At 44.6% G+C, this 25,555-nt stretch overlaps 2 protein-coding genes across 2 annotated transcripts; one reads left to right on the top strand and one right to left on the bottom strand.

Annotated features, from left to right (window-relative positions):
- Positions 1-1,276: 1,276 nt before the first annotated feature.
- GFM1 (G elongation factor mitochondrial 1) lies at positions 1,277-25,521 on the bottom strand. Its single transcript, XM_068405941.1, has 18 exons — positions 25,414-25,521; positions 24,697-24,849; positions 23,856-23,988; positions 23,429-23,633; positions 22,580-22,696; positions 21,863-22,013; positions 18,395-18,549; positions 16,892-16,976; positions 15,704-15,841; positions 14,916-15,017; positions 14,228-14,284; positions 13,683-13,820; positions 12,861-12,943; positions 5,150-5,312; positions 4,009-4,153; positions 3,363-3,523; positions 2,427-2,480; positions 1,277-1,656 (listed from the first exon to the last, which is right to left on the bottom strand). The coding sequence occupies exons 1-18, from the start codon at positions 25,465-25,467 to the stop codon at positions 1,525-1,527; spliced, it is 2,226 nt and encodes a 741-aa protein (XP_068262042.1). The 5' UTR covers positions 25,468-25,521; the 3' UTR covers positions 1,277-1,524.
- LXN (latexin) lies at positions 6,008-12,481 on the top strand. Its single transcript, XM_068406909.1, has 6 exons — positions 6,008-6,130; positions 7,797-7,859; positions 8,447-8,621; positions 9,141-9,277; positions 11,050-11,112; positions 12,192-12,481. Exons 1-6 carry the CDS (start codon positions 6,008-6,010, stop codon positions 12,285-12,287), a joined length of 657 nt encoding a protein of 218 aa, XP_068263010.1. The 3' UTR covers positions 12,288-12,481.
- Positions 25,522-25,555: the final 34 nt, after the last annotated feature.

The raw sequence follows: 25,555 nt of genomic DNA, 5'->3' as shown, positions 1-25,555 counted from the left end.
AGGTCCAGCAGAGCCCGCTGGGCTACCCATGGGCTGCACTGGGTCTGTGCAGAGCCAGCACACATCTGGCAGAACCTGCACACATCTGGCAGAACCCATTAACCAGAAATTCACATCACGACTGGCCTCTAATAAGCTAAAAGTCATAAATATAAACAAAATAATAACCACCCCGTTTCTTTTCTGCATTCACACCGCTTTGATAAGACCTCTTTGAATGTTGGTAAATGTGCTGTATTTGCTTGTTTAAGAAAATCTCCAAATCTCAGCGAGTCTGCAGGGCTTTGCTTCAAACGAGTTCCAGCTGAGTATTTTCACAAAAACAAAGCTCCGAAGGGAAAGAAATCAAGAAGGATTTGGCCCAAAGCAACATCACACTCACACACAACGTTCTGCTGGTGTTTAGTTAGCATTTACATGCCCCTGACACATCTCTGACACTGTACTTTTCTCAAGGTTAAAATAAATTTGACTGTCTTTCTGTGAAGGCTGAGGAAAAGCAGCTCAGCCACGGCAGTTCTGTCTGCGTCTGGTCCACATCAACCACAACCCCGTGCCAGGAATGTAGCTGGTTTTGAACTGGAACGTCATTCTCTGTTTACTGGAAGCCTGCAAATATGCTGTTAAGCTGAGTAGGTCAGGAAGAGAGAGCACGCAACGAAAATTCCGCGTGGATCTTCTGGTAGTAATTAAAAAAAAATAACAATCAAGAATATCTTCTCTTTCTCACCTACTGTAACCCCCTTGTTTTCTCTCTCTTCTATGAGCGAGCAAGGTCTATTCAACCGATTCCCAAGCTGAGCATCATCAGCAACACACCCTCTCGATTGCAAGATTCTGGGAAAAGGAATCTTTGGTTTGGTTTCCTAACAAAGAGCCAAGAAAGCGAGCCCATAAAATGAATCCAGGTTGTTCCCCGTTTTGGAAAGGGTTAACTTCTACATACATTATTATCAACTCTCCTCCAACGCCTTGGACCATCAGGGATAAGCAGATGGGGCTGTTTGTGAAGGCTGGGGAGGGAAAAACTGATGTTCCCACTCAGGACTTGGATGCTGCAAGTGCAGGAGCTTGGAGTAGGGATGTGAAAACAGCTCAGTATGGGGTGGCGACTCATCCCCTGTGCCTGTCCAGCAGCTGATCGTTAGCAGAGTCTCTAGTTTAAACATTCAAAACCAGAGAAACAGGAACTAGCCTCATTACAAAACAATGATGTATCAAGTAAAAAAATAAAATTATTTTAATACAAATGAATTAAGACAAATTTCAAGACAAATTATCATCAGTGTTAGCACACTTATATATTTTGCTAGTGAGCAGCATTTACATGTGAACAATTCTGTTGTTATCTCCTGGTGGCCTCGGAGAGTACCACAAGGGAAGGATATGAGGATGAAGGTACAAGCCCAAGTCCTGCTGAAGCCTGCACTCATCCAGCCAGCGTTGACTGCTTCTATCACTTGGGCCACTGAACTTTCAGAGAAGACTGTGGAAAACTGTTCAACGTGCTCAAGAGGGAAAAAGTCAGCTCTTGGCTTTGCCCTTTTTTGCAGGAAGTCGTCCTGTCGCTTCGAGGTATTTGTTAATTATTTCTTCTTGAGTGCTGGGCGAACACGGTTGATATTTACAGTATTCCATTGTATATTCACCCTTTCCCTGTAGGGTTGGAAAAGAACAGCCAAAGTGAGGTTGCTAAACGTGTGCACCTATTTAGCAGCAGGCCACCCCCTGATCTGCGAAATAACACACAAGCATTTACAGTTTACAAACGCGTACTGAGGCACGCAGACAGGAGATGCAAAGTCACACAAACAGCATCTGAACGGTGTTTCTTTGACACACCATTGCCTGTGGTTCCCATCTCATCACTGTGACAACTCCACTTAAGAACTGGAAACGATCATGGTGTTAATAACAACCCATCCGAGTGCTCAGAGGATACTGGCACTCACCTGTCACGACGGGGAACAGCTTATTTTACGTAACACAAGCTCACCCAGTTCTAATGCATTCAATGAGCTGTAACTCACTGAGTAACTCAACTACAGGCACACATATCATTAAGAACGGACATCTTAATAACATGAGTGCTGTTGTCAAAAATCTCTTCTACTTGCAGACCTAAGGAGTATGCCTCAACTCTTCCAGCCAGTGAATACTCATATCTATCACGTTGTATTACTTACGACTCTGAATCTCTTCCCTTCTCAAAGCATGAAATAATTTTTTGGCCAGAAATGACAACTATGTTGATTAAAAAGCAGTTAAAGTAACAGTAAAAACTCTAAGGTTATTTTCCTATTCTGCATTTGGTTTGATTTTTATCACTTTCACTGCTGCATATGCTACCTATGTGATGATGCAGATTAGCACACCAGATTTACAGAAATAAACACATTCTAGCAAAAAGTACCAGGAGTACTCACCTCTGTGCAGGACCTCAGCTCGGTGGCATATCCAAACATGTCATTCAGTGGCACCTAAAAATCCAAGCATGCTATTCTTGTAAAACCAAGATATTTTTCCATCAGCTTTGCATTATCATCCAATTAATCTAAATCACAATAGAAGAAGTCAGCAAACAGTACTGATCTAATTATCTGGTTTTGTAAAGTACCTCTTATTTCAACTAACATATTCACAAGGTGTTTCCTGCAGGAAACCCCACAAACCTCACAGTCTGAATGCACCAGAGACCGAGCTGTCCCAAATCCAGTAATCTGCGTCACCCAGTAAGAGAGTGATGAAAATTAACAGTAACATTTGAAGTACCTCGAGGCTGCAGCTCTAAACACGACTTACGAAGCAGAAGTGACGCAGCGTGTCCTTTGCCATTAGCTAAGCTTTTGCTGAGATGTTTTACCCTACCACCACCTACCATGAGAACAAATACGTTTCAGAAGGGACATGAAAGCCAGAGCATTGAAGACAAGTCATCTGCCTTTGTCTGCAATGATCACAGTTAAGGCAGGTGACGGCTGAAGGAAGACAGCTGGCAAAAGATCTTCCCCCGGAGCTCTGTGCACCCGTGTTGCTGCACAGATCCCTTTCACTCTGAGGCAGCACCGCCAGCCCATCTCAAGAAACCCAAGTTCTGTTCCCTTCTCTGCCCCCAGGTGATTTTAGGTTAGTAAGTCGGTTTCTCTGGAGCAGGACAGATTTAGAATAGGTTCATTAATGCTGCGCAATACGCTGCCACGAGGTGAAAATTAATGTTATGCTTATCCACTGAAAAACTAACGTTATGTTTATCCGCTGAATGACCTGGCTACAAGTTTATGTGTATTAATAAGTGAAACAGTAACAGAGTCAAAAGGCAAGGCAGGAAAAGAAGAGGTCAGGAACCAGCAAACACCACCAACCTCAGCATAGAGAGTGAAGTAACCCTCGATGCCGTCTTGTCCTGTGATCACTCCGTGGCGGCGATTGATCCCAGCTATCACTGCTCCCTGGAACTCAGTGGGTGCCATCACCTCCACTGCCATAACGGGCTCAAGGATTCGCACAGCAGCCGTTTCCATAGCTGGAGAAAAAAAACTTAACTGAATAATCAGACATCAAAAAACAAGCCTGGTATAATCCAAGACATCCCTATGCACAACGAAGTGGTGTATTATGCTTAATGCCAAGTGTTTCTTACATCAGTGGGGGAAAACAATAATCAACTACATGGAATTCCAGCTCCCCTGCTTTTGATTCCCCAGACCATAATGCTGGGAAGCACAGTTTGATAAAATGGTCTTTCCATACCTGTGTCGGGATGAAGCTGTTGGTGTTTCTTTATTGTAGGAAAACAGGATTTCCTTCATACAACTAAAGGAATTATTGTGCCTCCCTCAAAATTTCTGGAAACTCTTGCATATATTGTGCTCTACACAACCGGCCAAACTTTAAATGTATGTATGGATACACCAGGCAACAAAGAACCTATAGAAAGGAGGTCGTTAAATTTACCTCCAACAATAAAGAAGCCAGCAGGACTACACATTCAAACGACTAGCTTTGTACCTTGCTTCAGGGCTCCTTCTCCTGCTCTGATGAAAGAGATTTCATTTGAGTCCACCATGTGATGTGCACCATCCTCCAGGACAAACCGGACCCCGGAGATCCTGTGCCCCGACACTAGACCTTTTTCACATGCTTCTCGGAATCCCTGTCAAATCACAGCTCAAAGTTAGCAGGTTTCAGACCAAAACGAAGCTTTAAAAAGAGCAGCATTAACAACAGCCTATAGAAGACATTGAACTTAAAAAACAAAACAACAATAACAAAAAAACCTTTCACAATTTTTAACAGCAATCCCCTATCTACCCAAAGAACCTTCCTGCTTGGTAAGAGAATGGAGGAAAGTAAGAGTGGGGAAAACTTTTCATTCCCAAGCGTTTGAAAACTTTCTACTGTCATCCTGTGGCACCTCAGTTTGATACTCTTTTTTTTTTAAATAGAAATCATGTAACAAGCAAAGGATAAGAAAAAGAAACATACTCAGGATCTTGCTTTGTTAAGGGACTGCATGCTTCTTCCAGGATTTGGCAAAAAACTTTAAGTGTTGCATCACGGAATAATGAAGGAATTATTTTAGGTTGATCTATTATTATAGGAATTCGAAGACTATGGTAGGTACTACTTAAAGTAGTAGTTACAGAGAGACAGACACAGAGGAAGCCCGCAAAAGATGAAAAAGAAAGAATATTTGGTAATTCATGCAGGAAATCTCGCTTCATTACAGTGTCCCACATCACTGGCCTCCAAGAAATCACCAAAAAAGTTACAGATTTCAGGGTTAGAGATGAGAATCACGTGGCCACAACGCAAAGCAGAAGAGGGCCATTAGAAAAGATTCAACAGAAGGAACCTTGTCTGACTGCAAGAAAGGAAAGCCTGCCTTTGGCACCGCAGCTCTGCTATGGAAACAGAGCAAGCACACGCCACCAAAGAAAACAAACAGCAGCTTCTAAATTGAGTGGAAAACCCAGGAATGTGAGATGTTAAGCAAAGCCACACAAATTTGATCCTGCTTCCACTGAAGTAATGGGAAAAGCCTCCTTGCCTGGGGCAAGACAGGCACAGCAAATGTGGACAGTATAGCAGAAAAACAAGAATCAGTATTTCTCCTGTCGCACACACACACACACACAACGCTCTGTACCTTTTCAACGGCGGGCACGAACTGTTTCGGAATATTTGTGCCAATGGTTCTGTCTTCAAACTCTACTTTTGTGTACTCCTCCGGATCCAGGGGCTCAAGAACGCCTATGACTTTGCCATACTGGCCTGCTCCGCCCGTCTGTTTCTTGTGCGTATATTCAAACCTAAGAACACACAACCCCCCCAGAATACCACGTTACTCGTCACACAAACCATCCTCTAACCACAGGCTTCTGACTAAGACGTTCCCGCTCTGCATTTTGCTTTATTCCATTTGGCTACGTGTAAACCAAATGGCTAAACACCACGACCGCGGCTGGAACAGCAACTGAGGACATTTCATGCCCAAAGAGCGAGCACCACGGCTCTTCACCTCACAAGGAGGAAGCTGAGAGATGGCGATGAGTTACGCCTCCCAAAAAACAACTGCAAAACCAAGCTGCTTCTGTTTGCGGCAAGCATCACTAATAAATCCTGCCTGCCTGCAGGCTTGTGCTTTTGCTGAGTAATAAGATTTTTTTTGTTGATGAAATAAGATTTGTTGTTTCGGCACATGCCTACAGTTTCCACTGACAAAGTACTTTGAGTACAGACACCGAACACGGGGATAATTAGGGGGAAAACCTGCGAATATGAACCGTCAAATACTTTTTAAGTGAAACCCGCCGGGTGTGAGGTCTCTCTGAAACATCTACCCCCCGTCCCACCCGGCTGGGGGGGATGCGCGGGGCCTGGGCGGTGGCACAACCCCCGCATGTCCCCGCGGTCAGGCAGCTCCGGGCGGGCCGGGAGAAGGCGGCCCCAGCCCCGCTCCGCCCCGGCCGCTTCCTGCGGGAGGAGGAAGCGCCTCCGCACCGCCATGGAGCTCTCGCCGAGCGCCGGCAGCCGGGCGGCAGCGCTGGCCGCCTCCTACGCCTGCTACCGCCGGGGGGGCCCCGGCCGCGGCCTGGCGCTGCGGGCCCTCCGCCGCGCCCGCCGGCAGGTGAGCGCCGGGCCCGGGGGCCGCCGCCGGGAGCAGGAGCGGGGCTGGGCGCTCCCCTGCGTCCCGCACGGCCTCGGGGGGACAGAGGGGCCGGCTGCGGGGAGGGCACGGCTGCCCCACGCGGGCAGTGGGGACGCGGTGGCCTTCCCTCGCCGTGTCTCTGCCGGGACGGGCCTTCTCCCGGCAGAAGAACCGGCGCCGCTCCCCGCCCAAGGCCAGGTGTGCCGGCGGCCGCGGCCATGGTTGAGACACATCAGCCTTGCTACCCACGCAGGAACACGCCCTGTTCGTGACAGCCACCCTTGGGCTGGGACCTGCAGAACTGCAGCACCAGACACGCTTTGTGCTCTTGTCCCTTTGGACAAGGCTGCTCAGGGACTGTGCCCTGCGCCGTGCCCGCGGCATCTCGTCAGGCGTCGGTGCCCACCGACCCTCCCAAGCACAGAATCACAGAATCAACCAGGTTGGAAGAGCCCTCTGGGATCATCGAGTCCAACCATTGCCCTGACACCACCATGGCAACTAGACCAGGGCACTAAGTGCCATGTCCAGTCTTTTCTTAAACCCCTCCAGAGATGGTGACTCCACCACCTCCCTGGGCAGCCCCTTCCAATGGCTAATGACCCTTGCTGAGAAGAAATGCTTCCTAATGTCCAACCTGAACCTCCCCTGGCCAAGCTTGAGGCTGTGTCCTCTTGTCCTGTCGCTGGTTGCCTGGGAGAAGAGGCCGACTCCCACTTCACTACAACCTCCCTTCAGGTAGTTGTAGACTGCAATAAGGAAGCAAGCTCACTCCGGAGGAGGACGCCCTTTTCCTGGCTACCAGGACAGACCAAACTCACCCCTGACCTGTTCTGGATTTGCTGGTAAACCCGCTAGAACAGAGGCTACGGCAAAACTCACCTGCTCGCTCAAGTCGTTACTGGACATACCCAAAAAATACATGATATGATACAATTCGTAATGAAGTGCAAAATGGACTTAATAGAAGGAACCTGATTAGGACTCAGTATTTAACCAAGCAGCACGTTATTGCACATAATCATACTGGGAGCCCAGATATGACAATTAAGTAGTATACAAGACCAGAAACAGACGAAGAGGCACTAATCAGGCGCCACACCAGGTGCATGTTAAACTGTTGCAGTCTACAATTGTTGCAGTCTACAACTACCTGAAGGGAGGTTGCAGTGAAGTGGGAGTCGGCCTCTTCTCCCGGGCAACCAGCGATAGGACAAGAGGACACAGCCTCAAGCTTGGCCAGGGGAGGTTCAGGTTGGACATTAGGAAGCATTTCTTCTCAGCAAGGGTCATTAGCCATTGGAAGGGGCTGCCCAGGGAGGTGGTGGAGTCACCACCTCTGGAGGGGTTTAAGAAAAGACTGGACATGGCACTTAGTGCCCTGGTCTAGTTGCCATGGTGGTGTCAGGGCAATGGTTGGACTCGATGAGCCCAGAGGTCCCTTCCAACCTCATTGATTCTGATTCTGATTCTAAATGAGCGATCTTAACACGGCAGAAAGAAATAAAAGGATATCCCAGCCCTGTGTGGGCCCGCAGAGAATGGCACCGCTGCAGTGTGTGTCACGATAACTAGAATCTTTTCCACAATGCAAAATAATTCAACGTTTTACAAAATAAATGTTCTTAATCTTTTCCTTATTTAGGACATTGGTGATGTGGGGCGTAAGTACCACCTGGAACTGGTGTTAGAAGACGTCCTTGACAAAGTGAGTTCAGATTTTAGTACATTCTGTGGGCAGACATTGGCACTACTGATGTGTAATAAAAAGCCAATGCTTTACGCTGCTGGTCCTAGCTGAGGCCAGTGGACACATCAGTTAGTAACACTTGGGTACCATGTTTCAGATTTTTCTATACTGCAAATCAGGAAAAACAAAAAAAAAGCTCTATTTTACCAAAAGGGAACCCCCATTTCTCACACCATAAAAGCCCCGAACATCTGGTGCCTACAGCTATGACCCAAGAACATGCATGAGGGATGACCAGGACATTTCAGTGTCATTCAAATTAAAATTGAAGTTACTTGAGCCCATTTCACCAACTGAATAGCAGGAGTGACACTCTGCACCACAAACATTGCCCTGTCACAGCAGAAAGAAAACTGCCCTTACAGTATAGTCACAGAAATGCTGTGAATTTAACCTTGTCTTAAATAATTACAGATCTCGATGGGCCAGACTCAGAGAAAATGGGAACTACATAAAGAGAAAAAACACCCTTTTAGACATGCAAATGACCAATATTATACATGTATTTAAGAAAATATTAATATACATAATTAACTCTGTAACAGGACGGTACTGTTAACTGCACTGCTGAGGTTCTTTATCATCTGGGCAACAAAAACACTGCTCCAGATGTGCACTTCACAATAGAAGGAGAACTTAAGAACACAGATGAAGCAGATAACGTATTCTACAATCGAATCCAGAGCCTGGAAAAAGAGCTTGTGGCAGAAAACATACCAGGTACAAAGAAGGGGGCTGGGCGAGAAGTTTTTGAGAGCGTGGCCAGAAGCAAACCTGAGCTCTTGGTCCACAATCCATATGGGTGGGGCACCAATCACACCACTACTAAATTTATTCACCACTTCTGAAATCCAGAACCGATACGTGATTTGTGTGTGATTGTTCTTGAAAACCACCTGCTACTGTTACCTCTCCCTTTACCCACGTCCTGCTCGCTGTTTGTGGCTGTCCTCGCTATAGTACAGCAGACACCACAACTGTAGTACTAGGCTCTGCTCTCTAGAGCAACCCCTGCCTTGAAGACCTTCTAGAATATATATTAAGAGAAAGAAGTGGGAGGAAAACAGATGCAGTGGTGACATAGCTGCTGTTGCAAGATTATATGGAAGGTCTCTGACCCAGAAAGGAACGTAAGCGAGTGACTTTAGCACCAAACCCTACTGTTAGGTGCTAAGGTTCTGTTAATGGCTGCACCTCCATGAGTCTTGCTTAATGGATATTATTAATTTTGTTTGCCAGACAACCACGGCAACGTGTCCCCAGAAATGGAGCCCCTCCACCTGCTAGCGTGGGCTGCCTCTGGCTATGTGATATGGCAGAACTCAACTGAAAACACCAAGTTCCAACTTGCCCAAATTAAACATGTGAAGCAAGTGGTAAGTTACCATCAGTGCCCTGCAAGAAAAACAGTATTTAAGAGCTAAGCAGTTGCATGTGTACTGGACTAGAGCTGCAGCTAAGTTCTTAAGCAAGAAACCTCAACTGCATCTGAACTTCTTGGTCCAGTTCGTTTTTAAGCCAGTGTTTGCTTTTTTGTTCCACCTACCCCTTTCCTCTAGCAAATCATGAAGGCCTGAGTGTTTATTTAGATCACTCCTTCTCCTCATAAATTTTGCTTATAGAAGCTGTGTCTTCTTGACAACAGCAATATTATATGCTTATTTAGTTAAGAAAATTGACTCTTCCACTTGAAGGTCATCATATTGATGAGAGTTTTCTATTACTTTCCTGCCTTTCATCTGTAGTGTAAGCTAGTTCACCTCAAAATGCTAATCAAGAAAGAAAATATTAATGTAATTCCACTCTTATTATTAGCTGGTTTACTTTGTTCTTCCCAAACTTACTAATTTTTAATTATTTGGGGGGGAGACCACCTAAAATTAATTTTTAGTTGAGCTCATAGACTTGTGTTAGCATGATGAGCATCAATTAAGTTTATGATAAGAAAACTGAACTCAGGAAGAAGTGTCACAAAGCAGAAAGGGAACAGAACACTTCAGGACAAAATATTTTCTATTTTCACTTATTTCTGAGTGGTTACAAGTGATGTCTTTATCTTGAGCAGACCTGGCTCTGCCCTAAGCTAAGAAATAAATATGACTGGCAAATCTCACGACAGCTATTTGCATTAATTGAGTCATTAGCTGCCATTATCAACAGGCCTTGCAGACTTCTTGCCTGGAACAGGCTTAACTGAGAAAGCAACTTGCTGTCAGAAAAGTTATTAGCAAAGTTTTTTTGTTTTTAAATTAATAGAATTCTATAGATTCTCCCAGTTCTTCTCTGTTCTATTTGGAGAAAATCTACTATAAGAATAACTCCTAAAGGGATGGTCAACTGTAAATTCAAGGAAATTTAGTATGTAAGCTAGAATAAAGCAGCAGGACTTCGTATTTAGAAAACCCAACATATCAGGAGTCTTCAGAACAGCCCTTCAGAGCCTGAATATTTGGCCACTCAGAGCAGCCAGTGAATTCCCGTACGAGGGAAAGGCAGAAATTCATTCTGGGAGCACAATTTGTTAAGGTTTTGCTCCCTCTGATGGCTCTCTGAAAGCAGTTCACAGACGCTGCAGCGCTGCGCACAAGCAAGGTTTTAAAACCCTCTTTAACAAACCAGATGAATTTAAGGATAAGGCAGACAGAAGGCCATTAAACTAAACCAGTTGTCATCTCTCTCTAGCAATTTTGTTCCTTTTCCCTGAAGAACAGATACGTAAAGAATATGCTCTAAAGGCCAGCAGAATCGCTGATAACTTATTATCCACTATAAGACCTTAGGAGCATATTCCAAGTCTTACCCTATTGGCAATTTTATTTAGGATTATTTGGGTTAAACTGACACCTCATCGAATCAGGTGTTCCTTTCCCCAGTGAGTTCCTGAAGTGAGATATATCTAGGGAATTAGCACAGTTTTAAGTTTCACGTTCAGTCTCTCAAATGCAATTTTGGAGTCACAGAAATACAAATCAGTATCTCTCTGTTTTGTTATAGTGACTGAGCTCCATCTGCTTTATTTGTTAACACAAGCTGCCAGTTTAATCTGAAATATATTAGAGAGTTTTTGTGATAACCAAAGAGAACTGATTCACTACTTTTAAGGTGGGGGGAAGCCCCAAATTCAGCCCTTTTCATCTTGTCTTGCCAGAAAAGAAGTGATGAGTATCTTGAATTTGACTACATGATTCTCCTTCACGAAATGGTGTCCCAGGTAAAGTCTTTATTTCTAAAAAGCCTTTTTTTTGTTTTAAAACTGCCAACTGTGTAACCTCCAACTCAGACATGCAGATGGTGCGGCGGTCACAGATCTGATGCCTGCAGGTCAGTTAGCAAATGGGGTGAGGTGAGGGCAACTATCACTGTCTCAGCGGTATCAGCTTCTGCCTCTATGCAGGGGGACAGTAACTTCCAGCTACTTCTGGGTCCTTCTTGGGAATGGCAGAGGTTTAATATACTGGTCACTCACAGCTCTCTCCTCTTGGGAGATGCTATTGCCAAACTTGCCAGGGATAAAGGGAAGAAGCAGCTGCCAGCATCCTGGCCTGGAGCTGCAGAGTGCTTCTACACTACAGGACAGCAGTGGTGGACCTGTACACGTGGCATCATCTACCCCAGTAGCTCACAGAAGAAAGCAGCAGAAACTTTGGTTCCCAGAACAGCCTTTACACTGTATGCTATTCTCCATCCTGATTTTGCAACCTGAGCAAGTGTTTTCTTAAGAAAAACGTATAAAATTTGAAAGAGAAGTTCTTGATTGTGCAATCTCCTGTAATAACTCATCCACTGATAACAGAGATCTCACTCCCACTTCTAGCTCCACTGCTTCTTACCCCACTGCACTCTCAGTTAAATTGGGGCATCTCTAGTGTTTTTAGTTCCTAAGTTTTCTATGAAGAAAAATTCCTGAGAAGGAGTAGCTGACTAATTGCAGAACAAAAGCTTAGGTTCTTCACTGTGCTCTTGTTTGGTGAAGGGCAGGTGTCCCAAAATATCAACAGCACTAACAGCAAGAGGGGTAATCCAACACAGACATGTGTGAGCTGCAAAACTTGCCCAGATGAAAAAAAATGTAGTTGCAGCAGCATGGAGCACAACACAGGCTGAAGAAGGCTTGCAGGAGAACTTCAGATGTTGGACAGGTCCCAGGGCTGTGTGTTATGGTCCTTACCCTGCACTGCTACTGGTGCTTGATCAACCTATCTATAATCTGCCCAGGTATGGCTGTATTACAGCAGTCATTTGTTCAAAGAACATTCCTTCTCACTTTCTAGTTTTGTTTTCTACCCACAGGAGATCATTCCCTGGCAAATGAGAGTCCTCTGGCACCCCCAGCACGGTGTTCAAGTGACACAGGACAGCCGTCAGCCAAAACACCCATCGGAATAACAGACCACCTGATACTGCCACGGAAGAAGCTCAAATGCTACAACAAGCACGTGAAGGGAGGGCAGATACATTGATGAGGGTGGATATGCAATCAAGGTACGAAGAAAAAGGTCCTTCCTCACTGAAACCTGTCACAGAATCACAGAATCAACCAGGCTGGAAGAGCCCTCTGGGATCATCGAGTCCAACCATTGCCCTGACACCACCATGTCAACTAGACCAGGGCACTAAGTGCCATGTCCAGTCTTTCCTTAAACCCCTCCAGAGATGGTGACTCCACCACCTCCCTGGGCAGTCCCTTCCAATGTCTAATAACCCTTTCTGAAAAGAAATTCTTCCTAATGTCCAACCTGAATCTCTCCTGATCAAGCTTGAGGCTGTGTCCTCTTGTCCTATCGCTGGTTGCCCGGGAGAAGAGGCCGACTCCCACTTCACTACAACCTCCCTTCAGGTAGTTGTAGACTGTCTTGTACATTGTGCTTTGATCTGATAATCCAAAAGGCACTTTTCTCTGATACACAATCAAATTCTGCATCACAATAAATTTAAAAAACCTCTGTTGCCAGAACTTACGGTACAGGTGCAGAAATGTTCTCCCTGAAGGCAACTTTTGGCTTTCCCATGGTGCAAGGGCAACCATACTCTCTTTCCATTCGCTGCAGAAAAAAAAAAAAAAGCAGAATGACATACAGAGTTGTTCTGTTGGAACAACACATTGGAAATCATTTTATTTACAGATCTTTCTGAAATGAGAAACTTAATCAGGGTTAACCAGGTTTTTGGTTTGGGGTTGGATTGATTTTTGGGGTCTCGGTTGGGGGTTTTTTGGTGTTTTTTACAAATTATTCACTATCATTCTGCAGTCATCCTTGTTTAGGGGCTATAGCTTTAGATACAGGAAAAGGGAACAGCACTAATTATTCTACTCAAACGTAAGTTTTCCAAGACAAAAGTCATCTTCTCTTCATTGTGTCACCATTTCAGATACATCTATTGTGTTAGATTAAAATAGACATCAACTTCAAAAAAAACAAATAAATTACTGTAAGTAACTATTCCCTCCTGCCTGCATCATCTCTTATTACAGAATGATACATTTAAAAACACAGAAACAGAGTACTTCTCACTCCTGTAGGAAATGGCTAACAGTAAAATTCATTATAAGCAAAGGCTGCTAAAGCAAAGCGTAGTGCTTAATACATTTTTTACATCCTGCAAACGTGACACCAGCTTAGGCACCCAGCTACAAAATCAGGCCTAAAGGCTGGCATCAATCAGCCCATCTGCAGAGAGATTTTGATACAGCAGTGCAATGCCTTGGCCAGAAAGGAAGGAGAATTCTTGGTTGGGAAAACAGTCAAAAGCAGAGTCCATGGAACCTGCTTTCCAAATTACCTGGGCGTAGATTTCCAAGTGCAGTTCCCCCATTCCAGAAACAATGGTCTCTTTGCTCTCATCATCGAAATGGATTCTAAAAGTAGGATCTTCCCTTGTAAAGCGGTTCAGGCCTTTCGAAAATTTATCAAAGTCATTCTGAAAAACAGTTACATGCACAAGAAAACATTAACTCAACATCCAGAAGTCACAGAATAAAAAGGCCTCAAATTTCCCTATCAACTGCTCAGCACTTCTGCTCTCATGAGGTTATTTTCTGAAACACAGCCACACAGTTATCACTGTATTTATCCCTCCAGGTACTTCGAGTCTACCTTTACCTAGGTCAAAGACATGCATCTTCTTTATGGCTAAGGGATAACTCGGCGTGTGACGGCGTTAGATGGTATGTGAAAGACATCATCTTAAGTACTTTGGAAGTACCATTTTAAAACACTGCTCGTGTTAGTCTGTGGTTCCATATTTATCTGCTAACCTGCATGAATTATAAAAGCAGCAGGGGAAAGGTAACTCGGTCAGAGAAAGGTTGTTTCGTAGGCTCCTACCTTGTCAGAAGGCTTCATGGCTACTGAAATGACAGGATCAGGGATGTGAATTGATTCCTGCAATGACATAAAGGAAGAGATCACACAAGCACGTTCCATAACACCTGGTGATGTAATTTCTCTAGAAAAGTTTGGTCACAAGAACTCAGGGTTACAAACAGGGGTGACTGTTTTACTTATCTAGCTTGTATCTAATCGTAACATAACAAAATTACGTCACTCTCCTGGGGATTACTACAAGGCTCTAACGTAACGCATGTGTACTGTCAACCACAGTGTTTCCAACACTGTGCAAATGCAAGATGCTATCTGGATTTCACACTAGTTAGAAGACTCTGCTTCCTATCAGATTTTGTAAATACATATGTAAATAAAACTGATGTATTTAAACACATACAAATATATAGCTTAATACTTCTGGGTAACAGCATCCACTTCGAACAGCCCAGAACAGTTTACTAACACTGAAGTAACGTATTTGATGTCAAGCATAGTAAACAGGTGTGTCTCTCTCTTACACATACCATACTTTACATATTCAGGCTCCTTGAGGTATAACAACACAAAAAATATTTGTGGTTGCACATACATCAAAAATATTTAAGCTGGACAAATGATTACACACTTTTACAACAAGATGCTGGTGAATTCCAACGCACGAGGCATACAGATGAAGAGGTGTACTCACCATGGAGATGTCAGTACTGGTTTTATCCGTGAACGTATCCCCGCTAGCACAATCAATTCCAAACAGTGCACATATGTCTCCTGCATAAACTTCATTTACATCCTTAAGAAAGAAAAGTTTACTGGTTAGATAACACTGAAAGATATATTGCAAACTACACCTGGCTCTAAGAAGATACACAAATACTGTGTTTAGAAGCTTCAAGTTAAGCTCCTTTGAAAATTCCAGCTTTGATAAAACACTCTGTAAATCATCGATCTCTTTATTCAAAGCACAGGAGACCTCAGCTTGGATGGTAATTATTCTAGTTTAAGGATGTGAAGCAAGCAGCATACTATGTTTCAGGCAGTCCTTACCCAGCTAGAGTTCAGGAATTTTAAAGAGGAAAGGGTATTGTTTGCAGCAGTTTGAGAATCAATTTTTAGTGTAAGAATTGTATTCACTAATCACATGGAAGAAAACTTTTTTGTGTGTTTTGCCAATCCTATTTCCCCTCTCCCAGAAGTACAGATTACGGGGATAATGCCACTGCTGGCTTTCTTTAGTTATCACCTCAAAGCCATTTTATAATGCTTCTTGGGCAAAGATTCTTCCACTTCAGTAGAAATAATACACCAGAGATCATTCCAGTTTCTTGTAGAGCTCTAAGTGCTGCAGGCAAGTATGAATTAAGAACAGAAGCACAAATTTGACATATCTCATCGTTCAGAGAAGCTGAAAAGCGAGAAGCCTGTTCAGTAAGAGTGACTCAAAGGGCAACCCACGTGGACTGTGCCTCTCACACTCACCTCCATGTTGTCTGAATGCATACGGACAAGCCTTTGTACACGCACTCTCTTCCCAGTCCTGGTGTTATATATATACTCAGATTTCTTCAGCATCCCCTGATAAACTCGCATATAGGTTAATTGTCCAAAACGGCCAGCCTGGCATGAAAAGTCATTAAAAATCAGTTATTCTGGGAGTCAAGACCACTACTATTCAAAGCACCACCTGCACTGACTGACTAAACGTTTCTGTTTTGGATTTACAGACTAGACATGTAAATGCAACTTCTTATAACGCAGTTCAGATTTCACTTGACTCTGGAATAGACCTTGGCATCTCCTGGCAATTTTCTTTACTTCACCAATTTTTCCACTCCTAAACCTTCCCGACAGAGGCGTACATTAACTAGCAACTTGGCCTGCCACTTTCCAAATGAAATCTGAACTGCTGCTCTCTAGGTAGCAAACAACTTGCTTGGTTATAACTGTACTTTTTCCTCTCCAACTCTCGTGTTCCATTGTTTTCAACTTCAAACAAAACTAGGATTTTTCTCTGAAAGTATTTGAAATAAGCCCACAAAACCCTCCAATATTCAGGTTCTAAAAAAATCATGAAGTATTTGAGGCACATAACCCATTTTAAAACTTCCAAGTTGGCAATGTTTGATACATTCGTGGATTTTATGGTTGAACCCAGTTTTTTAAAAGAAGTTGAATTTCAATTGAATTTAAACATAAACTGATTTTAAAATTTGTTCTACCTGATGGCAGTGACATCTGTTTGGACTCGCTCTGTTTTCTACTCAAATCACAACTAATGAATCTGGATACTTTCCTTTCTCCTTCAGGGTCAATGTGGGTACAACTTTTGCTCCGCAGAGGTCAGATATTGATAGTGTGGGAAACTCACAAGCAACTGAATAAATTCAGCTAATGTCCTGGGCATCTGTTCTCTAGAAAGTTTCAGCTCAGCTTTACCATTTCCAGAGTGACCAAGTAAAAAAGCCATCACATGCACAAATACACTGAAAATACAAAGCTTTAAATGTGTCCTTTTCCCCCAAACCAAAAGGCATTTCCTAGGCATCAATGACAAGCCACCACCAGCTCAGAGCAAGCAGAACTAGCGTACACCAACAGCTCTTGCAGGTAATGCCCTGCTTCTCTACTGGTTTTGGTGCATTAGAAAGGCAAACAGGAACAGCTTACCTCCAGTTTAAAAGCAAGGCCTACAAAAGGTTGGGAATTGTCTCGAGCCGAGTTCAACAGGAACTTGCTTTTGTCCTCGGAATCCCTTAAAAACAGGGATGAAAAGGGAGTTTATGTTGTGAAGCAAACACAGCAGCCACCTCTAAACACGAGCCCAACCTCAGGAAGTCCCAAGGGCATTCGGTTTCACAGGTTTGTAACAGAGATTTACAGATGCTCACACACGTAGCGCTCATGCTCAGAAAGTATCTCAGAGAAATGGCAGCAAATCCCAAAAAGGAGGTCGAAACTATGACACATACCCCTACTCCTTCACATCATCCACTATTTTGCCACGAAAGCAATTAATGATACACTCAGACACAACTCATGAGCAAGCCCAGTTTTAGAGTGAAGAGACACTGCAGTAACTCTTCTGACAACGCTCACGAGCCACGCGAGAAGTTTTAGTCTTAGTAGGCAGACGTTGGGGGCAGCAAGAGGCACAGCAGCAGTGGGGAATCGAAGAGTCAAGTAACCGCTGGGAGAAAAAGTCATAAACTGTATTTATTAGCATCATTTCTGTTTAGCTGTGATTATATTACCTGAACTCAAGCTAAGAAGACCTGACGGCCACCCCTAAGCCATGACTAGAATGTTAAGGGCTATTTACTGGCTCTAACGTTGGGCGTCGTGCTGCTTAATTGTGAAGGCACATCTACTTCAACATGTCCAAAGAACAAAATGTTGTTTAAACATTTCAGATGTGCTCCCTCCTCTACTGCAGGCATGGTTTTAAGGGTTGCCATTAATTTCTAAAGAACTATCTCATCAGATAATAATTTTTCAAATTTAACATTTAATGTGTGTTAAAAATACCAGTACAAACAGTAACCCTCTGTCTTTGTTTAGCCCACACCCAGGGCTAAACAGTAACAGTTGTTCTCTCACCCAATGTCCCCTCCCCGACCAAGGAAGGGAATTAGGAAAAGGAGGGAGATTCGTAGGTTAAACAGATTTAATAAAATAAAGAAACCAGTATCAACGATAATACAGAAAACACAAAATTATACTTAGCTACAGAGCGCTGGCACGTTGCTCCAGGAATAGTAATCATTGAGAACGAGGTAGAAGAGGAGAACAAAAAGGTCCCTACTCCTTCCCAGCAGGCTTTGCCTTTTGTAGTGAACTTGATGTTAATGTCCCAGCACACACCTGGGCCAGCCTGGGGCAGCTGCCCTGGGTTTAACTGCTGATGGCCTCATCACCAGCCCACAGCTGGGCACAAACCGAAACAAAATCTAACAGAAACTTGATTCTATAAATTTTATCCCACAAAACCAGGACACCCTCAAATGAGAGATGAGCTTTCTTTGCTCTGGAAGTTTGTGCAGAATTATGGCGGCATTATTTAACACGAATGGTAAATGATCGTGTAGTCTGTTAGTAATAATTCCTGCTACATATTACACTGCTTTGAAACCTGATTCCAAGACCCCTTCGTATGCTCACAAACATACTCACCCCCGGTTCAGAATGGCATGGTTCTCCACCTCTGAAGGATTGGGGAGGTATTCCAGGACAGCATCCAGCAACGGCTGTACTCCTTTGTTCTTTAAAGCACTTCCCACAAGTACTGGGGTAAAGGACTTCTTCAGCGTTGCTCTTCTGATTGCAAGCTGAAAAATATCCCTGCGTTACCCTCCTTCTTCAACAGCTTCAGGAGTCTCACACAGCAGTCTAGATTCTCTCTCTCTCTTTGCTGGCCATCTCTACTCCTGCAGTAAAGCAGCTGCTCCCACCATCTCCTGTAAAACCCCCTACGCAAGAGTTTCCCCATAAAACTTGCTCAGCAGAAAGTGTGAGATTTTTTTTCCCCTAAATTCAACTTGAAAATGAAAATGCCTAAGACAAATATAATGATAACCCCAAAATACTCGGAAAAAGTTTCTTGATTCTCTGCTGGTAAAGTCAGGATTCTTAATTTCTGTTTTAGAAATTTAGTTATGTTGGGAAACAATAAACATTTAAATTTGTGAAAGCAAGATGAGATGCTTCAATATCTTTAAACTATGGAAAACTCTTCTGCAAGAGGAGGTTAGGTAGGGAAGGGATATTTGGGTGCGTGCCATGCTCAATGAATCATCAGTTTTTGATGAAGAATGCTTTAAAAGCACAACAGAAGAACCTAGAACCTATTCACAATCATCTACAGACCTGCTGAAGTTGCACCAGCTGTCTTGGGAATCTCTCCAGGATGTCCTAGCAAACTGAGCAAGATAAACTGCACGGTCATCTCATGCTTATTAAGCACCACATGACGTTGCAAAGCACAACTGAGCACCAACAGCTTCCATAACAGTGATCACAGCCATCTTCCATACAGAGGGACAGAAGCTGCTTGCTCCCCTCCCTACCCTGCAATTAATGACTGAAGCCAAGATTGCCACCTGGGTCCCACCTCTCCCTGCCACCAGAGGATGCCATCTCCCCACGCTCACTGAGGCCCTCACTCCATCCAAAAGCAGCTCCTGTCGTCTTTGATAAGCTAAAATAAATTAATTCCCCTTGACAGCCGAGATAGTTAACCACATCATCTGATCTCGGAGTAATTTAGAGTAACCCAAAGACAGTGGGTTAAGCTGCCTTCATAATTAACAGAGAGAACAGCAGTTCCTTAGATCTGTTGATGTAATGACTTTGCAAAAATAACACAAGGAAAAGATTCCTACATGGGCAGTTCTGCTCATGTAACCCATGTCTGTTCTCACACACCAGAGCGCTGGAAATAGAGCTGTGCTGATGCCTGGTGTTTTCATTTGGCCACATGTTTTCAAATGAAGCAATTTATCCTCATCAACAATTACCTTGGGGGAAAAAAGTGATTTTATTTTCACATAAAGATTATTGTCACTGAGTGCCCCACTGAGTACCTGGGGCACATCAGTTCCTTATGGAGAGCAGCAAATTAGGTGGGGTTTAAGCAGCTGATCTTCAGCAAACATCATATGCTACGACTGTGGCATCCAGGAGTGATACTTCGCATCATTTCCACAAAAAGATATTTTCAGTGGAAACTTGGCTGCTGGCCACTGAAAGAAAACCCATCTTCAGGGACGTATTAGTACAAATTAACCTGCATCTGCAATACTAGAGCCATTAGAGCTGTAATTAATTGGCTTTCAGAAGTGGGAAGCAGAGGCATGCTGAATAGACAAATTTATCTTGGTAACAGACTTCCCTCCCAGCAGGAGCTATCAAAAATAGCTTCCTGCTAAAAATCTCTCACCTCTTACAGCAATACAGTGTGTTCACATGGGTATCATTCCCTCTGCCAGGTGAAGGACAGATCCTTACAGGTGTCTCAAGTTGGTATTAAATTCCTGTCTTTATCAAAGCAAGAAGGGCTGCTTTGTAACAGGAATAGCTCAGGCTTCATAAAATAATATTTAATTACTGGAATAACTAAATGCCTGGTTATCACTGAGAGATACATTTGCTTGGTACTTTGAAAAAAACTCTTGTACTTTTGTCTCAAGCCAAGCTGGGATATAGATTCCTGCATACTCTTCCTAGAGACATTAATCACCAGTAGATCACCCATACAGCCAAAACCATTTTAAAAAAAAACCACCTCCAAACCCAAGGTCTGTAGCAAAGTTAAAAGCAATCACTATGTAGGGGTCAGGAAGATTCAAATAAATAAACCTGAAGGGGACTTGCAGCACCCCTCAGCTTTGAGGGACTGCCAGTCCTCTGTATCCCAAGGCAGAGTGGGCAACTTCCAGCAAAGCAAGCACTGCAAACCTGAACAGGGAGAGGACCACAGCACAGAGGCCACCAGGCACTGCCAGCGGGCCAAATCCTTAGCAGAGGACTTAAATATCAAAGCTCTGTTGAAAGCAGCAATCTCTGCAATCACATCCTGCTCACACTCAGCTGGCCCAGCAGGCTCCACTGGGAGAAACAGCTCGTGCTTGTAACATTTATGTCTCAATTCGGCTTGTCTTCTTCAACTACGACTGAAGCACCCAGCTGCAGGCAAAGAAAAGCAAAAGGACGGAGCAAGTGCCACATCAGGCAGGCTCCAGGCTCCAGGCCCCAGGGAGACTCCGTGCAACACCACTGCTCAAAGACAAGCTGTCCTAGCTCCAACAGCAGCTCTTAGAAAAAGCAGTCTGCCTGCAAAGCTTCCCCCACTGCAACAGGCTTTTCAGACCTCACTTTTTTTATTTAAACACATGAAGCAACTGATTTCCTGTAGCAGTTTCAATGTTTGACTAATTAATAACTATTAACAGCAGGCGCTGGAAGATTACTGCTCAAGTTCACTTCCAACACTACCAAGAGGTGGTGGCAAACAGCAAGATGCACCACACAAATCCTTGCACCAAGCAAGGGCACAAGGGCATTAATGGCAAAACCCAACCGTGTGGCACAGGCTCTCATGCTCCTGCCGAGACAGCCAAGCTTTTGCCCCTGACTACAGCTAATACCACAGTAACTCAAGAGGCATCATTAGTCAACTCCAATCCTTAACGAAGGGACTGCCATCCCTTTTTTTCCCCTCCTGAAGAAATGCCATTCTCTTTTTTTTTGAAAACTCTACTTTGACCTGCATTCTTTTCCTCTGGAGTCTCCAAGTGAAGTCACTCCAGTTCCCGACTTGCTATGGGACATGAAGCCATCAAGCTGTAACATGGCAAGGCAGCCACATGACAAAAATGGCTAGATGTACCTTTGAGCCACGTGCTGGTCCCCAAAGGGCACACACAAGCTCAGACTTCCCAATGCAAACCAAAAACCACATCTGGAATGGGCCCTCACAGGGAGTGAGGTGGCAGTCCGCCTGTGGGAGGTGCCACTCACACCAGAGCACTCAACCAAACAAAATTTCTCCAAGAAATTTTTTATTGGGGGGAGGGAGGGGGGACAGGGACACGAAAGAGTGAGATAACATTACTACAGGAAGAATCACCACAATAAAGTTACCTTTAACTCAGCAGCTGTAGGAATCTTTTCTTCCAAGAAGAGCTCCCCAAGCTGATCATCTGAGTTAGCAACACATTCGATCAGCTCCCGACGTCTCTCTGCGGCCTCAGCTCGAAACTCAGCTGGGATTTCATCATACCGAAGAGTCTGGCTACATGTACACAAACAACACAACCACTCTAAAGGGATACCACATGAATCAACCTTTCATTCACTAATCATTGGGATGACCAGCCTGACCAAGAAGATATAGATGTTGACATAGATATTGAAAGAAAAATTACTTAAGAATACCAACAGGTTATCTTTGATGCTTTAGCAGGAGAGGGTTTCTTCCCACTCAGGGTAGGAGTTTGCAAGGATGCAGGATAACCTGTTCAACCACCTCACCCACATCTTATCTTCATCCCAGTAAGCTTGGGCCAAACATTCCCTATCAGTTCCCGTTATGAAGCAAGTCTCCTGTTTCTCAGGGTGGCAAGTGTGGCAACCACCTGCAGTCAGCAAACAATTCACACTGCAGCTGCCCATCACTAGATCTGACCCTGCAGAATCATTTTGCTGTAACTTGGAGAGCTGAAGGGTGATACCTCAGCCCTAGCACAAGCCCTGACTTTCCAAAGAGCAGGCTTCTTCATGTCTGAAGAGAAACTCTAGGTAGCATTACTCATAGAAAGAGTAGCTCCAGCTAAGAAATACAGAAGTTTCAAAACTTACCCAAGTGCACCATCAAAATATATAGCTCGTTCTTCAATGAGATCTATAACTCCCTTAAAGTTGCCCTCCAGCCCAATTGGAATCTGAACAAAAGCTGCATTGTGTTTTAACTTGGATCTGAAAAAGTGAGCAAATATAAATTAGTTCAAGAAAAAAAGTCATTTCTATATATGTGCTCCAGATGGCCTTTGAACACCAGCCCACTCCTACAAAACCACTATCTTTCATTCTTTGGACAGTGCCAAAAATCTACCCATGTTGATGAAAACGCCTGGTTGCATTTTAACCTGAGTGACTGCCAGCCCTCTGTATCCCAACAGATACAGTGAGCAACTTCCATGGGAAAGGAGGCAGTGCAAACTGGTTTCAGATTAATGACTTGATTATGGAAGTTGCTTCTCCCTTAATGCATATTAATGCATGTATCTCATAGAGGAAATCAGGCCCAGAAAAGACTGCAGGCAGGGAGCAAGCAGGACTTCGGGTATCCGAACCAGAAGCCATCCAAGCCCATGTCATCTCCCTGCTGTAAGCTACAGCACATTTGCTACGAGGACCCAGAGGAAATTAAAAGGCTGTTTTCAAAGTAGCTCCAAATATAGTTCCATCAACAAAATAAATATCAAAACCCCAACTCTCGGTCACTGCAAGCCTGGGCTGACACTAACAATTTTTTTTCTTGAGAAAATGGAGACTTGTTATAGGTCAGATTAAGTTTTAACCTTAGCTCAGGTATTATCCTCCGAAACAGAAACTACAGACCCCACAATGCTTTTCAATATTCTCAGTATTAATCTGCTACATGAACAGTTCAGAATTATTTCACAAATAATTTTGAGTGATAAATACCTCAATTGCTGTACTGCTCTGGTTGGACTAGAGCCCAACCTGTCCAGTTTATTGATGAATGTTAAAAAGGGCACGCTGTAACGCTTCATTTGCCTGTTCACAGTTATGGTCTGGCACTGAACTCCTCCAACAGCACAGAGAACCAGAATAGCTCCATCCAGAACTCTCAAAGATCTCTCCACTTCAATTGTGAAGTCCACATGTCCTGAATAACAAAAAAAACCATTATTCACAGATGATAAAAGGTAACGAGGAACTGTTTTCTCAACAGTTCTCAACAAGAGCAACAGTCAGCAGAATCTGCCTCCAGCTATACAGAAAGAGTCACATTAGCTCAAGTGGAGTGACTAATTAACACAAAGATGGCACCACGCTCTTTGTATACACAAAGGAACAGCAATCTTAACGTGTTCAGAACTGGCCTTACCTGGTGTGTCTATAATGTTGATGTTGGTGTCTTTCCACATGATGTACGTTGCTGCAGACTGAATGGTGATTCCACGCTGTCGCTCTAGCTCCATTGAATCCATGACAGCTCCAACTCCATCCTTACCTTTCACCTTAGGAAAAAAGAACACAAAAGAAAACCAAAAAATTTATTCCAAGAGAGTTTACTAAATATTTGCACGTGCAGGAGTGATGCTTTATATACTGTGCCTCATCTTTCATGCAGTGAAGAAAAGCAAACATGGCGGAATTGCTTATAATTCTTGAACTACAAACAAGTTTGATTTTTTTTTTGCAGCTTCACCTGCAACTTTAATGTATTTGGCTCTCCTGAGGATCATTCCTGAAAAAGGTTATCAGAAATCTGAGACAAATTATGCTCCATTGTGAATTTAACAGGCTAACATACCTGAGGCTAAAAATTACATCCCTGTGTTCTCTGTTTCTCACAGTCATCTTTGACTACATCAAAAGAACCGTATTCTTCCATTGTATGTTTACCATGGAGATAGTAAGGGAGAAGTAAACCTTGAAATAAGATCTGAAGTGTTCTGAACAAGGGAGAACACTGCAGTAAAGGAGGGGCTACTTTCTATCCCCTTCCCCTCCACTTATTTTTAAAGGGGCATTGGGGAAACCAGCAGATTTTTAGGACTCCTTCTCCAGCTTGGCCAGAAGAGCCTCACGGGGCCCACCAAGCGTAGCTCCCTCACCCCTGCACTACCCTGTGCAGACAAACCAGCCCCAACAACGTCTCAGTGGCACCCGGCATGCTCAGCCCACGAAGAGCAGCTCTGCTCTGGAGCCCTCTGAAAACCCACCTCGTGCATTTGTGCTATCCTGCCCGTATAGAAGAGGATTCTCTCCGTTAACGTCGTCTTCCCCGAGTCGATGTGGGCCGAGATCCCAATGTTGCGAATCCTTTCGTTGGGAAGGACTCCTGAAGAGCAGTGACGGCAGGAGTTCAGGAGAAACTGAAAGGCAAGAGATGACTGATTTAGTCAGCAGACCGAACACAGCTCGCTGCGCTGACAAATAAACTTCCAGTCAAACTGCTTTTCTATGGCTTCCAGTAAATCTATAACAAATTGGTCATTTAGAGCAAAATGGCCTTCCCAAGCTCCCACAGGGTCACCTCGAAGCTCTGCACCACACCCGAAGAAACCAGGCAACCCCTCCACGCAAAGTCCCACGTTTTAACCCCGCTGCACGTTCCTGGACCTCCCTGTTTGTCCTCCCGTTCCCCGGACCGAGCGGCTGCCCCTTTCCCTGCAGCTGACGCGGTGCTTTCGGATGGTCTGTGCTCTCCCCGCCATCACCCCCTCCTCCCCAGCCCCCCTCCCGCCCTCTCGGTAACGGGGGAGGCCGACACGGCCCCGCACCGCCCGCGCACCCCACGGGACCCCGACGTTGTGTCCGGCCTCCCCGCGCTCAGCTCGGCCCCACGCCCGCGGGCGGGCTGGGCCCTCGCCGGGCCCCGTCCCCGGGCCTCCTCCGCGCTGACCCGCCGCCCCTCACGAAATGGCCGCGGCCGGTACCTGGCGCTGCTGCCGGCGCCTCGGCGCCAGCGCGGCCCGCAGCACCCGCAGCATGGCTCCCTCCGTCCCTCCGTCCTGCCGCCGGGGTCAGCCCGCCGCCGCTTCCGGGGCGACGCGCATGCGGAGCGGGGCCGGGCCGGGG

Source organism: Nyctibius grandis, chromosome 8 (assembly GCF_013368605.1).
Source record: "Nyctibius grandis isolate bNycGra1 chromosome 8, bNycGra1.pri, whole genome shotgun sequence".
Lineage (NCBI taxonomy): Eukaryota > Metazoa > Chordata > Aves > Nyctibiiformes > Nyctibiidae > Nyctibius > Nyctibius grandis.
The sequence above is the reverse complement of the archived record's forward strand: the minus strand, read 5'-3'. Positions and strand labels throughout refer to the sequence as shown.

Excerpts from the sequence above, each read along its gene's own strand:
- LXN (XM_068406909.1), top strand. The coding sequence starts at position 6,008 with ATGGAGCTCTCGCCGAGCGCCGGCAGCCGGGCGGCAGCGCTGGCCGCC. Across the intron at positions 6,131-7,796 it reads TCCGCCGCGCCCGCCGGCAG|GACATTGGTGATGTGGGGCG; the intron begins GTGAGCGCCGGG and ends TTCCTTATTTAG. Across the intron at positions 8,622-9,140 it reads TGTGGCAGAAAACATACCAG|ACAACCACGGCAACGTGTCC; the intron begins GTACAAAGAAGG and ends TTTGTTTGCCAG.
- GFM1 (XM_068405941.1), bottom strand. The coding sequence starts at position 25,467 with ATGCTGCGGGTGCTGCGGGCCGCGCTGGCGCCGAGGCGCCGGCAGCAG. Across the intron at positions 15,842-16,891 it reads GCCTTGCTTTTAAACTGGAG|GCTGGCCGTTTTGGACAATT; the intron begins GTAAGCTGTTCC and ends TTTTCATGCCAG. Across the intron at positions 2,481-3,362 it reads ACTTCACTCTCTATGCTGAG|GTGCCACTGAATGACATGTT; the intron begins GTTGGTGGTGTT and ends TTGGATTTTTAG.